Here is a 15515-nt window from a genome sequence, read left to right as displayed (position 1 = left end):
CCTCTAAGGTTTCTTCCTTCTGCGCATGCGCACAACGCCCGCTGTGAAGCCCAGTAGAGCCAAGATGGCGGCGGTGGTGGAGAGTGTTGTCAAGCTGTGAGTATTTTTCGTTCGTATTTGGCTACATATGAGATTCCAATGTTCAGATTTAATATCTAACTTTCAAGTACCAATACAAAGTGACGGGCTCTTATGTTATTCGCTTAAAGACATCTAAAGACACGTGTTTGACAAGGTTATTCGAGATCTGGGTAAGTTAGCTGTACTAGCAGCTGCTGAGTCCCGCTGGTATGAATGTCTCTCATAGCTTCCGTCTTTCAGTATGAATAGGGAACAAAGCATGTAGGAAGCGTTTCTGTGCCCTTCATGAGTGCGTTTTTATCAGTTGGTGTGTGAAAGTATCACAGGAGCCATGTTAAGGCGCTTAAAGTGTTGTTTTAGTAGTTTGTTAGTGCTGTTGGTTCTTATGGTCATCGTTCGTGGCAGCACCAGCTGTCAGTTTTATTGAGTTCAGATGTGTGGATCTGGCCCATGACACTTATTTTAGAGCAGGTTGCATTTACCCGACGCAGTTCTTACTATACTAGTTTGTTCTGCCAGGAACTCATTTGAAGTACACATATGGTCTAACTTTATCAACTTGCCATTGTTTTTATCATGTTTTTCTACATCACTGTTTTGAAACCAGGAAGTGCTGTCGTGAAGTTTAATTTTGTGAAATGGATGTTTGGCTTCATTTAAACAAATAATTTCTAAAATAATGAGCGTTTAGATGAAGTGAAATAGTGGTTTATTAACTTTAAACTGTTTTGACCAGAGTTTCACAACCATGGCAGCTCCTACTTCCTCATTCAGACTTCAGCCTTTTGCTAAAAATTGAGTACAAGTCAGCATTATTTCCATAATAATGTATATAACAAATGAAAGGAAGATTTGCACATTACAAATGGTCACTTTTACCCATAGTGTCAAAGGTTACTGTTAGTATAACTGGCTGTGAACAGGACTAAATAAACATCAGTAAGTCACATGCTTTCACATCTTATATCATTTGTCCATGAGGTGAATTAATTGTGCAGTGTCAGTCACTGAATAGGCGTCTGCCTTGAAAATCTTATCACACATGGTCAAGTGAAAGGAGTTGCTGTTGGTACTCTATACACCTCAATACCGTGAGATGTAGTAATATCCAGCAAACATTTTTGTGTTTAATAGACATCTAAATGTAGACAGCTTGGCTAAAACAAGGCTAAAATTGGGCTGTCACTGAAAATCTAATAGACATCTAAGAATATGCCAAATCTAGACTAGTCGTCAAATAGACAGGTTAGACAGACTTTGTGTAGTCATTCATTTCTGTTTATTTAATGGCTAGTCTAGTTTTAGTCTATTCTTAGACGTCTATTAGATTTTCACTGACAGCCCAAATTTAGCCTTGTTTTAGCCAAGACGACTGTTTAGACGTCTATTTAAAAAACAAAAATGTTTTCTGGATAATGTGATTTTTTTTTTTTCTCTCTTTTTTTTTCTCTATTTTTTTTTTCAAACCAGTGAACAGCAACCCCAAATCACTCAAAAAAATAGGATTAAAGCAATATTGAATACAAGAATGTTACAAATATCAAGGTGTAGGTTTGCAATAAGAGCAAGTTTATGCAAAATATTATCATTTTATATGTGTTAGCATTAGGCATGGTGCGATAACTGTTTTAAAGGTATACCACGGTTTGCCAAATTTTTTAAAACCGCCAAAATATTCTGCTATACCTTTCCTACGGTATATGTAAGGTTTTCTAGGACAACAGTATCTCCAGCAGAAAAGAAACCCAAGATGCCTTTTAAATTGTGAAGAAATCTGTGTTTTTAAACTAATTAAGACAGCAGAAGTCAATGATTCATTTGAGTTACTTAGCCTGACATGTTTACTGCTCCAAACTATTTTAACAGTTTCTTAAATTAATACATTTTGTTCAAAGCAGAATTTTTTTTGTTTGTTTTTTTTACCCAGACATTAAAAAAACTATTTTAGAGCACTAACCGCAATACCAGGAAACAGTGATATTTTTATCCAAGGTTATCATACTGTCAGAATCTTCTATTGACCCATGCCTAGTTAGCATGTATAACATTATATATTTAGACCAGGTTTACACATGGTGTTGAGATCTTGTTGAGTGAAAAGTAAATTGGAAAAGCAAAAATGTACTTTATATCATTTATCACTGTTTACATTTTTGCATTTACATCCCTTTCACACGGTCTCTAATCCAATATGGATCATGTAAATAGGAAATAATTTGCTGCTCTGTGGAATGAACCAGGGGTGCATTAATATTTACATTGCTTCACTAAAATACTGGACGTTTGCATTTCATTTAGTGCTGTTCATTCAAGGTGGATCTTAATAGCAGGTGTTAACATGGTTTTAGTTGCTGGTTGGTGGAATGTGAATCCCCATTGAGCAAGTTTCTTTGAAGCTGCTGCTGTGGGTTTTGGCGTCTTGGAGGCGGTCGATCATCTCAGGGCTGTTTTGTTGGCTGGGCTGTAAACCCCTCGCAGCTCTTGCTTCTAACACAGCAAAGCTTTAAGCTTTTGTTTCATCCTCTGTGACATCAACGCCCGTCTGTGCTCTAATCTCCCGGGCTTTAGCTCGCCTGTGCTCTCGCCGGGGCTCTTAGTGGTTGCCGGGGCGACAGGCGGCAGCAGCACCTGCTAAGTGGCTGAAGTGAGAGAGTTACAATGACTGGGCTTTATGCCCGCAAGACCTCCTGCTGCACATACACACACACACACAGAGGGTAAGCTGAACAGGGCTGAGCTGGTTTCAGGGCAGTGTGGGTAGGGTGTGTGTTGACAAACTATCACAGAAGATGGCTGCGCTAGAGTCTGTGTGAGTTTTAGAAAGCACCTCTAGTTCGAGTTTTGAATTGATTCAGGGTGCTTTGTTTATTGTGAGCCTCTGTTTTTCTGTCTGTAGGCTGGGTGAGCAGTATTACAGGGATGCTCTGGAGCAGTGTCACAACTATAATGCCCGTCTGTGTGCAGAGAGGAGCGTGAGGATGCCCTTCCTCGACTCTCAGACTGGTGTCGCCCAGAGCAACTGCTACTTCTGGATGGAGAAACGACACAGAGGACCAGGTGGGGCAAACTCTCTGACAGTGTTCCACTTATTGTACAGACAAGGGTTTTATGAAAAGTGTTGATATAAATAAATAAATACATAAAGCATCACAGTGACAGTGAATAGCATGATCGCCTCACAGCAAGAAGGTCGCTGGTTCGAGCCCCGGCTGGGTCATTTGGCGCTTCTGTGTGGAGTTTGCATGTTCTCCCTGTATTTGTGTGGGTTTCCTCCACAAGTCCAAAGACATGCGCTATGGGTGAATTGAATGAGCTAAATTGTCCGTAGTGTATGTTTGTGAATGAGTGTATAGGTGTTTCCCAGTTATGGGTTGCAGCTGGAAGGGCATCCGCTGCATAAAACATATGCTGGATAAGTTGGTGGTTCATTTGCAGCAGTGACCTCAGATTAATAAAGGGACTAAGCCGAAAAGAAAATGAATGTAAATAAATATGCTCAATAACAAAATAAAAAATAAACATACACAAGAACAATAAGTGGTGAGAACACAGCAGTTAAGAAAGCATTTAATCATAACATTGTATACGTTTCATGACAATTACAGTTTGGCATTGTTTTTATTTATGTAACAAAACATAGCAACATAAAAACAGTGTTGGTTTATGTTAGAATTACATTTCAATTTCTATTATAAACTCATTCTTCAGTATGACCTCAACAGGCAGAGGAAATGAAGATTTTCACATCACAAAAAGTGGAGCCCAAGAACCACACTGACTTTTTTGCAGTTACTTTTTGAAAGTTCATTTTGGCAGGCTGTTACAAACTTGAATTGGGCTTGATTTGGTCTTTTTTTAAATAGTTTGTTTTATTTTATTTTTTTACAAAAACTAAACTAGTTAACTAGTACTAGTACTAACTAGTACTAAAACACTGAAAATCTCTTGGTTGTTGACACAAATATTAAAATCATAGGAGGACGAACTCTTAGTTCAGTCATTTGATTAGTAAAAAAATAAGAACTCATAAACAATTATAAGCAAATATATTAAAGACATCAAAATATTCATAGGGTGCTTTAATTTCTGATTTGCAGTAGATTGCAGTAGCATTTTGACAGGATTTTTGTGAGAGTTTTTTTATTGTTTATTGAAGTATGATAAAAACCCCTGTATACATCAAACGAAATCAAAGAATGAGTCGAAGTGACGTAATTTCGAACAAAGTACAGTATAAAAATGAAGTGTGTTTTGAATTCATTTTAGCAGTTTGAAACGGCTCACCAAAGCAATCTTTTGGAAGAATTTGGGAGACTATTACTACCGATGATGATTATGCAATCAGTGGGTGTGTTCTGGAACTCCACCACCTTTGATGTGCAATATTTATTTATTATCCTTCTCTCCCAGATTAGCTTGTTAATTAGAGAACAACATTCAAAACAACAACACTAGCAACATGAATACACTGGAGAGTTGAGTAGCAGAGCTTGCACAGATGTATCCATATCTATTCAATTTAAATGATTTAGAAAACTTGGAGAAGGTCACACACTGGACAGGAACTCATCATGTCTTTTCTATGAGTTTTCACACACCGGCAGCACCATTTATTGTCTGTCACAGCAAATAAAAAAACATATGGAGATGCGTGTTTACCAGATGTTTATGAAACTGTTCTTCTCTCTCAACCACCATAGTTGTTGTGTTTAGGGGTAGCGGCGAGCAGGGAGACACATTTACAGCCCTGCCTACAGAAGCTCAGGGGTGTTGAAGTGTTTGAAATCATTAATGCCACTCTGGCTTTTCAAACTCAATTGCAGAATGAAAAGAACTTGGTTTGAAGTATATCAGGGCCTTTAGATGTAAAAAAATTAAGTCAGTTCATTAACATGTAGTCTATGTCTGCTTTATATGCAGCGTGTCAGTTCTGACTTTTATGATTAGCCTCTCTTTTATGTAACAAATTGCACAGTTTTTATCTTTATCATGTCTTCTCAAAGGTGTTGCTCCAGGTCAGCTGTACACATATCCTGCACGGCGCTGGAGAAAGAAGAGGAGAGCCCACCCTCCAGATGACCCTCGTCTGTCCTTCCCATCTCTAAAGACCGGTAAGCAGCCACTACACTTAATTCACTGATTGTTAGGAAGAATTAAGAGAGGCTTTGATTGCATTTATGCAGTTCTCTGTGTAAACCATTCATAGATTAATGTTTAGGTATTCACTTTCATGCCATTACATATTCTGAGTGTTTTGATGACATTTCTGTCCATCTGTGTGCAGTTGCCAATGGATGTGAATGTGCGTGTGTATGTTTCAGAGCTGGATCTGGGGATTAAGAAGGACGTTTTCTCCAGTGATGGCAGCAGCTTAGAGGCTCTTTTGAAAGGAGAGCCGTTGGATAAAAGATCCGGATTGGAGCTTCGCACGGCAGAGGAGGAGCCCAGCTCTACTGAGTTCTCCACCGGGGGACTGAACTCCAGCGGCAGAGTCCGGAAGGTACTGAGAACACTCATGTTAATTTGTATTGGAGGTGTTATACTTACTATCGAAACATCACCTTCTTTTAATTTCTTTCTTGTGTGTAGAGAATTTTGGAACCAGATGATTTTCTTGATGATCTGGACGATGAAGATTATGAGGAAGATACTCCAAAGAAGCGTGGAAAAGGCAAAGGAAAGGTGAGATCTCATCAATTTACCTGCTTAAACAGATAGGGACTTAAGAGAATGTTTTGTCACAGCTGCCAAATACCAGTGAATTTACTGGCCCAAATTTCTTTCCAGACATGGTTTGCTAAAAAAAAAGCTGAACAAATTAGGCAAACATATCTCATTTTAATTATTATCAGGGGCAGACAGAATCTGCAGACTTTATTGCTATTTCTGTGCTGAGTTTTTTTTAAAACTCTGTGTATTTATGCAGAATAATTATAGGAGCTGAAAATTTTACTAAAATCAAGTAGTATACGGAAAACAGAATATAGCTTACACATATTTACATAAGTTGAATGTTTTCTGTGGATTTCTGCAGGCACAGCGTGGGCCTTATTATTATTATTGTTATTATTGTTATTGTTATTATTGTTATTATTATTATTAATATTATTAAGAAATGACTAGGTTGTACATACAAGATGTAGAATCGGACACTCAAGATATTACAGAACGTTTTCATTCAGGAGATATTTTAAGTATAATGTTTAAAAAGGTGACTTCTGGAGCAATTTTTAAATATTTTTCTTTAATCAAACCAAAAGATTGCATATGACTCGTTTCAGTATTGTTGCTATTTGTATGTTTTTTGTACAATGTATGTTTGTTAAGAAACTGATATGATTGTATGTTATATATTGTATATTTGGTATATGTTTTGCCATGAATATAGCCAATGCTGCTAATATGGCATTAAAACATATATTAATAATAATAATAATTATTATTATTATTATATACCACATTCTAGGGCATTGTTAGAATTTAATTGGAAAAAATTGGGCAACTGGTATTTTTTTGTTTGGCAATTGTTATTTTTAGGCAAATTTATATGCTCAATCTTCTCAATGAAACTCTTCTAAAAGGTTGCATTTATGATGATGGTAATGGTTTGACAGGGACGTGGTGTCAGCAGTGCTCGCAAGAAGTTGGAAGCAGCAGCTGCTTTGGAAGATCGGGACAGACCGTACGCTTGTGACAGTGAGTCATATACGGCATTTAAGGAAACCACATGACTCAGCCGCTGACCTCTCAGTGATCTCATCTGGAGACTTTTTTTTGCTATAAAAAGGCTGAGCTATACTGTAATCTGTGTCACTTTTTTTCAACATAGTTGTCACATTGAGATTTACCGCAAGAAAGCTTGCTTAATTATAGCAAAGATTACCATTTGCTCAGGTTGTCTTTAATTTGACATGCTGAACTTAGGAATAATTTCAAAATCAGCACTTTCTTGTTTATTTATAAAATTCAGAAGTATAAAAACATGACAAATACAGATTTTTATTGAAAACACCTCCAACAGCCTACTCCTTTATTCTGTATACTTTGGTTTTACCAGAAGATGGTTTATACTTGATGTTCAATCGGTTTCAGGTTTTGTGTTGTTTTGTATTCTCTTCACTTGTCTTTGCCCTTAAATGTGTCATGATACTGTGATGCAGATGTTCTTTGGGTTTATTTCTCCTGATTCTTGTTGTCAGTCTGTGAGTCTTTCTGTCTCTTTTTCTCTCTTTTTCTTTCTCTCTTTCAGACACTTTCAAACAAAAGCATATTTCAAAATCTTCTGAAAGAGGTACATTGCTCTCTTTCTCTCACTGTCTCTCCGTCTAGTTCTCCCTTGCCTCCTTCTCTTTGTCTTCTTCTTTCCCACCCGCTTATACCTTAGTTTTCCTTCTTTATCATTTTGTATGCATTGCAAATTTTACTTGTGCTTGACAAGAACTGAATTTCCATTTGAAATGAGGGGTTAATGATAGTTAAATATTTCTGCAAGGAGAATTGCCTGAACAGTGTTAAGTGTGACAGCAGCTTCAGGGGAAGACATTTGTTTCCACAGAATTAATTTTTCCCCCTTTCCCAAACAAGCTGTTTTGCCTCCAGGCCATGCGAAATGTTTAGACATGTTCAAGCGGGTTGTTGGTGGCAGCATGAATCAATACAAACTCTCTGAGTTTGCTTTTCATAATGAGCTGATTGAAAAGCACTTTTTTTCAATTTTCAATGACACTATTACTAACAATTTACTTGCATGCATTTTAGACTCGCCATCTGCAGGGCAATGAAAAATTACACCGCTGTACATGCATAAATATTTTCTAAAAGTCTGCAGTTAAGCTACCATTTTAAAATATTATTACATTTAAAGTAACTGATTTCTGTTATAATATACTTTTAAATGTAATTTAATTTGTACAATTAAAACTTTTAAAGACATTTTAAAAACCATTTGTTCCTCTGTGCATATAGTGTGCAGTTCTATTTAAAACCTGTTTGAAATTTGGACAAAAATCAAGTGTACAGGCGATTGATTAACAAAAAGAAAATGTATGAACAGGAGAAATTACCTGTAGAAAACTAAATTGGCCATTTCTGCAATTTTAAAAAACAAACAAACGGAGATACTTTGAAAAATAACCCACCTTTCATTTGTAACCAAACATTGTTTAAACTATATATTGCTTTTCTATATCTCCCTGTATTATTCTCCTCTCTTTGTCCTTCATTACCTGCTTTGTGTTGTTTATTTCTAGTTTATAAAGTTGGTGCTTTTAATATTCATATTTCTCTTCAGGTTGCTTTCTTCTTATTTTTGTATTATAGAGCCTCTGCTTTTGAATTGCCAAAGGACTGATCCACTCCCATTCCTGCAACTGTGTGAACCTTTCTGTTTTAAAGGCATGGTTCCTTCAAAAGTGAAAATTGTGTCATCATGCACTCAACAAGCTGTTCCAACCGAAAGACTTTAGAGCAGGGGTGTCCAAATTTTGTCCTGGAGTGCCGGTGTCCTGCTGAGTTTAGCTCCAACTTGCCTCAACACACTTGCCAGGAAGTTTCTATTATAGACCATTTCAATGTGGTCATGTGATTGGCCCATGAACATTTCCTGCTTGTTCTCAAACTGTAACAAGAGGCAATTTAATCATAACTTAATGTTAAAACAGCTATCATAACATTATGTATCAATATGTGGCTCTTTTTGGATTCTCGGACGCTATAGAAATAAAAATGTAAAACAGGACATATGTTGGGACCATTGTTTTCATTTACATCCCTCAAAATGGTCTATATCTAGTAAGAGCTTGATTAGCTGGTTTAGGTGTGTTTGATTGGGGTTGGAGCTAAACTCTCCAGGACACCGGCCCTCCGGGACCGAGTTTGGACACCCCTGCTTTAGAGAGTTAACACTAATAGAGGTTATCTAACAGAATTACCAAGCTACACTTGTCCTTACAATGAAGCTGAATGTAGATCACAGCCAGCCATAATTTCCCACCAATTAATTCCATAGAATAAGCGGGAAAATTGTTTCTAGTAAGTGTTGGAACAACATTGCTTGAGTCAATGACGGAATGTTCATTTTGTAGTGAACTATACCTGCCGTTTAAATGAATCCTCCTTATAAACATGTAAAGAATGGGAATTCTAGAGGATCAGGAGTGAATGGATGGATTCACAACTTCTCAGTTTTCCAGTGGCAAGCATGTGGGCATGAGAAATGAGTGCATGCATGAGAGAGGAGCGTTTGGTGTGAAGCCGTCATGCCACGTGCTCTTCGGTACAGAGGATGATTCAATGCATATGGCCATTGCAGGCGCTTATAATCTGTCGTTGTGCTCTGTGTATATGTGTGTAGTCTGTGGAAAGCGCTATAAGAACAGGCCTGGTCTCAGTTATCATTATGCCCACTCTCACTTGGCCGAAGAGGAAGGAGAAGAGAAAGACGAGATGGACATTCGGGAACCAACTCCACCCCGGCAGGACGAACCCAAGAGTAAGCCGTTAATCATGCTTGTTGTTGCTGTGCAGACTCTAGTAGCAAAATGAAGAGGAGCCATTAAACTTAGTGTCGCTTTGAGTGGCATGAAATATCTTTATCCAATACACTGCCACTGATCGGCTGTAACTCGTTGGCATAGTGTTTTACTTAAGTATTGACACAATGGCTTCATTTCAAATTGTAGCTGCCTTTTAAGGAAGTTTCCTAAATGATAGCTGATTTACAGTGCACTACGTTGAAGCTAACAAGGTTCTAAAGAGATGTTTAGGGAGTGTTTTGAGTTGTTGAATGGTATAGAATATATGTTTTTAAGGTTTGTCGGCTGTTCTCTTTCTCTCTTTCGGTCAGCTCCTAAAAAGGGCCCAGATGGTTTGGCTCTTCCGAACAACTACTGTGATTTCTGTTTGGGAGATTCCAGCCTGAACCAGAAAACTGGCCAATCAGAGGAGCTTGTGTCCTGTTCAGACTGTGGCCGTTCTGGTAAAAACAAAACAACAAACATTATTTAACCAGTTAGTTTTCTTTAGATTTTTCTAAGCATTAATCATTGACCTGCTTTCTGTTTTTAGGTCACCCTTCATGTCTTCAGTTCACTCCTATCATGATGGCTGCTGTGAAAACCTATCGCTGGCAGTGCATTGAGTGCAAGTGCTGTAATATTTGTGGAACATCAGAAAATGATGTGAGTCTTTTTTGCACTATCTAGCCATACAATTTGAATTCCAGATATTATAACTAGAGCTGTGGTAAAGTCGCTTGAGAAACATCAATTCAAAGCCTTTTAGAATTTTTCTAAATGCTTTGCTATTCTCTCTTGAATGGATTCTGAGCTGAGTTTTTTAACAGGAGATTATGCTTCACAGCCACACTGCTTGCATCCATTTCCTTACAAATACCGCTTGAACCTAAAGTAATGATTACTGCTATAAGGAAGGTTTACGTGATTTAAGAGTCCATAGTGCGCTGTGTTTATATTAATGTTGAGACATAAAAGCTAACTTTCATAACTCTAACATGTCCGAACACAAGCGCTCTTCCTCTTTATCATTTCAGTGTATGGTTAAAAACTATCATAGAGCGCCATCTGCTGGTTAAAACTAAGCTCGGGATTGATTCAAGAAAGAATACTGATGCATTTTTAAAGTCTCAGGACTTTTTATTTAAATTTTTTTTTAGCTACAGCTAGAATTAATATTGAAATGTAAAACCGCCTCCAGGAAAATGGTTTCGTTGTTTCATTAAACAACTTCTACCTGTTGTATTGTCAGTGATGTAATCTTGTATGTTTTGCCACAGGATCAGCTGTTGTTCTGTGATGACTGTGATCGAGGTTACCACATGTACTGCCTCTCGCCCCCGATGTCTGTACCTCCTGAAGGTAAAGTAACACTACTGTAGTAGTCTCGTACACACACACAAAGATATACTCACCGGCCACTTAATTAGGTACACCTTACTAGTACCGGGTTGGACCACCTTTTGCCTTCAGAACTGCCTTAATCCTTTGTGGCATAGATTCAACAAGGTGCTGGAATTATTCCTCAGAGATTTTGCTCCATATTGGCATGATAGCATCACACAGAATCTCCCGTTCCACCGGATCCCAAAGGTGCTCTATTGGATTGAGATCTGGTGACTGTGGAGACCATTTGAGTACAGTGAATTCCTTGTCATGTTCAAAAAAACAGTCTGAGATGATTCACACTTTATGACATGGTGCATTATCCTGCTGGAAGTAGCCATCAGAAGATGGGTACACTGTGGCCATAAAGGGATGGACATGGTCAGCAACAATACTCGGGTAGGCTGTGGCATTAACAGGATGCTCAATTGGTAGTAATAGGCCCAAAGTGTGCCAAGAATATATTCCCCACACCATTACACCACCACCAGCCTGAACCACTGACACAATGCAGGATGGATCCATGCTTTCATGTTGTTGATGCCAAATTCTGACCCTACCATCTGAATGTTGCAGCAGAAATGGAGACTCATCAGACCAGGCAACGTTTTTACCAATCTTCTATTGTCCAATTTTGGTGAGCCTGTGCGTACTGTAGCCTGCTGCTCTTAGCTGACAGGAGTGGCACCCGGTGTGGTCTTCTGCTGCTGTAGCCTATTTGCCTCAATTTTTGGCGTGTTGTGTGTTCAGACATGCTCTTCTGGATTCCTCGGTTGTAACGACTCTGTAAACCCTAGAGATGGATGTGCATGAAAATCCCAGCAGATCAGCTGATTCAGAAATACTTCAGAAATAATCACCTTTTTACCCCATTCTGATGCTCAGTTTAAACTGCAGCAGACCGTCTTGACCATGTCTACATGACTAAATGCATTGAGTTGCTGACATGTGATTGGCTGAATAGAAATTAGGTGTACTTAATAAAGTGGCCAGTGAGTGTATGTTTATTGAGCAAGCTAGATCTGAATTTAATAAAAATAATAAAAAAAAGATTTGAGTTTTGCTGTGCATCTACTTTTAGTGCAAAACATAAGATATATCAATATATAATTGTGTGCTTTACAGGAAGTTGGAGTTGTCATCTGTGTTTGGCCCTCCTGAAAGAGAAAGCCTCCATATACCAGAAGCAGAATGCGCCACCCTTGTGATGGTCCTTTCAGGAAGACAGACCCTCTTTCTCATAGTTCCTTCCAAGATTTGTTTGGTTTAAGCAAACAAAATGGGTCGAACTGAAGTTGTAGTGGAAGAGAATAGGGACAAGGACCTCGCAGACACAAATCGAGGCAGAGAAAGAGAGAGGAAGTGAGAAAAATGATGCCGCCCTTCTCTTATTGCTCTCTCTCACATCTCAGCAGGTTTGATCTCAGTATGACTGTTACACAGTTCCAAGTTTCAAACTTCCCTTGCTCTTTGTTTTCAACTATTATCCCTGACAAATAACGCAATTCTTCCAAACTTCAAAAACTATCAGAAACTCTCCTGAGCCTTTCAGCAGTACTTACTTGGAGGACGTCGCTATGAGAATATTTTGACTCTGTTTTTGAGTTCCTGCTCATATTAGACCTGATATTTCCACTCGTTTATACAGACACTGTTTAACAAAGCAAAAAACTAACAAAAACAAAAATAAACGCAGCTTATAACCGCCAAAATGAATAATGCATACTCAGCCATATCCAAAATACTCTGTACTGACACTGTGCTTATCACAAAGAGGAATAGTTGAAACCAATCAGCATGCCAATGCTTGTTCATAATAAGCAAAATAGAAAAAGAAAGATGTGTTTTTGTATATTTATATATTTGTATAGCATATAAAGGTGTGTTGTATTTAAGATCTTAAACAATAGAAATGGTTCATTATTATAAAAGGAGTTGCTTGGGGAGTTTTTTGTTTTCCCTAATGATTGCATCTGCTTATGCCACTGAAGCACAGAGTCTAGCAGTCAGTGTGTGAGCTCTTTACTAACCAACGGGTTTGTGGTGCAGGTAAGGGTAGTGGTTTAAAATTATATTTTTATATTGTTTTTAATTTTTGCAATTTTAGGGAACCCTTAATGTGTTCAGAATTTGTTTATTATTATGGAAAAGGTGGTTATTTAAGATATCAGGGAATGCAATGAGGAAGAGAACACTGAAATAGAAAATCATCACCCAGAAACTGTAATACATTTTAAAAGTTATGATAATGTATCACAGACCAAACTGAGATCTGTTTGATAGATGCTACCAAGTGTGTTGAATCCCTTTCTAAAAGATTAGAAAGAGTTATATAGTGTAAGGAAACACAGACAGAAAAACTTCCAATGCCATAATTACTATGTTTACTCAGATTATGTTTCATTGAATGTATTCAAAACATATATTGCATAAATGTTTTACTCATGCACAATAATTGATCTGATTCAAATTATATTTGAAGTTTGCGTTAGATAGTAAACACAAATACTTCTGGCACTCTGAAACCGAAAGCTCTTCCACTGGATGTCTGCTCTCTTAACATATTTATAGAAACATCCCACAATTGGCTGAGAGATGTCCGAATTTAACATTGTATGTGTCTTGATAAATTAAATTCCAGTAAATTGATTTCATTATGGTGTAACTGAAAGATTAATTTCTTTAAGCTGACATTTGTATTGGTATATATTTGTATATTAATGTTTTAGCGAAAAAAAATTTACTCACAAACCTGTAAGGAAATGTCATGAGAGCATTTTGACTTCCATTGAAGTTCTAAATATCTTTGGTTTTCTACTAAAGAATAAAAGTTACACTTACAGTTGTTAACATTTGAAGTGAATCCAAACCTTTCACCAAAATTGTCCTAAAACAACACCAATTCATGTCTTTGGTCAGTTTTGATCAACTTATTAAAATCAACTTCAAATGTTGACTACTGTAGTTGTTACAAAAGAAGAGTGAGTAAATAATGACAGAATTTGAGTAAACTACCTTTTGAAGGATTAAGTAATAGCAGAGGAGATCTTTGTGAACGAGTTTGTTCAAATGAGCCAGTGCTAAACTCAGTACTGCGCACATGAGCAAAATTTGCCAGAGCTTAGTTTGTCTTCCTAGAGCAAGCCGAGGCAGATATACAGCCTGCTTCAAATGCTCCCCTATTTCCCTGTCTTCTATTGCCATTTACCTTCACAATCCAGCCAAAACTTCCTTTGTTTAGAGAATAAATCTAGAGCAGTGCATGCAGCTGGCTCTTTCAGCCCTGTTCTTTGTAAATGTATACTGAATGAAGAAATGAATTGACCTGCGTTGGGTTCTGTGTACTCTGTAAGTCCTCAGCTTCAAAATAACCGCAGACCTCCATAAAGGTTTAGGCTTCTATCAGATACTGATACATTAATTATTGGTCATGGCATTTATAATATGTACAGGACCTTATCATTGTTTTATTTTTCATTCTCAGTTTAGTTACTGCATGTTTACCTTACATGGTCATTTATACATAATACATAACACATAACACTCACTCTGTTGTATTTTCACAGTAACAGCAAAGTAGAGGATTATGGGAAACTTAGCGTTATGGTATAAGCCAACTAACTATTATTAAAATAATTAGGAATTGTAAAGGTTTACTTGAATTGTTCTAAATTGACTAGAAAGTGGCCATTCTTTTTTTTTTTTTTAAGATTGTTTGTTAGATTGGTTTTGGGGGTTTATTCTTGTTTTGGTGTATGGTACACTTTTTGTCCCCAAGAAAAATAAAAGTCACAAACCATGCATGCCATTTTGGTACTGTTCATCACTGCTTGTTCACTTGGGCACTATCGGTACATACACCATACACATATACACCATCGGTACTTTCTTTTGAAACATAAGTCGGCACACCCCTTTATTATTTTATGATTTATTTATAGTAATGATAGATTAAAGAGTTATTGAGATTACAAATGTCCGTTAGTCTTTTAGTGGTCTTTGTACCATTAATGGGTTAGTTCACCCAAAAATGAAAACTGAGAAATCCCAGAGACATTAGTTCAGTTTTAGATTGCTAATTAAGGGATTTTAGATTAAATCTGGGGCTCCCTCATCCTCCATAGTCAGCAAAACTCGAACAAAGTCCAGAAAGATACACAAAAAAAACAAAACCTCACCATATACCTTCAGTGTTTCAATCTGAATATTATCAAGTTTTGAGAATACTTTTGTGCGCACATGAAACAAATCTTTTTTTCGAGTTTCTTCTATCCAATGTTAGTATAGTGCACGTGTTCACTAGAGTGTTTTTTTTAACTTTCAACTCTCACTCAGTTGCGTATTAATGATGTATTACCTCAGATACGCTCGTGCTTCTTTTCAAATGGAAAAGTCGCAGTTTCATGTGGGCTTTTGGGGGATGAGGTCACTGCACAGTACTCATGAATGTGCGCAATATACTGACACTGAGGAGAAGAAACTGTTAAAGTCTTTTTATGACTATACAAAAGCATTCTTGTAGATGGATAAAATTTC

General features: G+C 37.3%; 1 protein-coding gene across 2 annotated transcripts; it reads left to right on the top strand.

Annotated features, from left to right (window-relative positions):
- The first annotated feature begins 7 nt into the window (after positions 1-7).
- dpf2 (double PHD fingers 2) lies at positions 8-14780 on the top strand. Of its 2 annotated transcripts, XM_056458349.1 has the most exons (12): positions 8-96; positions 2978-3138; positions 5085-5192; positions 5403-5581; positions 5671-5763; positions 6696-6777; positions 7331-7372; positions 9434-9571; positions 9926-10057; positions 10147-10259; positions 10874-10955; positions 12105-14780. In XM_056458349.1, the coding sequence occupies exons 1-12, from the start codon at positions 26-28 to the stop codon at positions 12185-12187; spliced, it is 1284 nt and encodes a 427-aa protein (XP_056314324.1). In that variant the 5' UTR covers positions 8-25; the 3' UTR covers positions 12188-14780. The 2 variants fall into 2 exon arrangements, with proteins under 2 accessions (XP_056314324.1, XP_056314325.1); XM_056458350.1 differs by lacking the exon at positions 7331-7372.
- The last annotated feature ends 735 nt before the right edge of the window (positions 14781-15515 follow it).

The sequence above is a fragment of the Danio aesculapii genome, chromosome 5, assembly GCF_903798145.1.
Source record: "Danio aesculapii chromosome 5, fDanAes4.1, whole genome shotgun sequence".
Lineage (NCBI taxonomy): Eukaryota > Metazoa > Chordata > Actinopteri > Cypriniformes > Danionidae > Danio > Danio aesculapii.
This window is presented reverse-complemented; position numbering and strand designations above follow the sequence as displayed.

What these genes read in the sequence shown, in the direction of transcription:
- dpf2 (XM_056458349.1), top strand. Translation starts at nt 26, where the DNA reads ATGCGCACAACGCCCGCTGTGAAGCCCAGTAGAGCCAAGATGGCGGCG. An exon ending in GTGGAAAAGGCAAAGGAAAG is followed by an intron (nt 5,764 to 6,695) that starts GTGAGATCTCAT and finishes ATGGTTTGACAG; the next exon opens with GGACGTGGTGTCAGCAGTGC. An exon ending in GATGTCTGTACCTCCTGAAG is followed by an intron (nt 10,956 to 12,104) that starts GTAAAGTAACAC and finishes TGTGCTTTACAG; the next exon opens with GAAGTTGGAGTTGTCATCTG.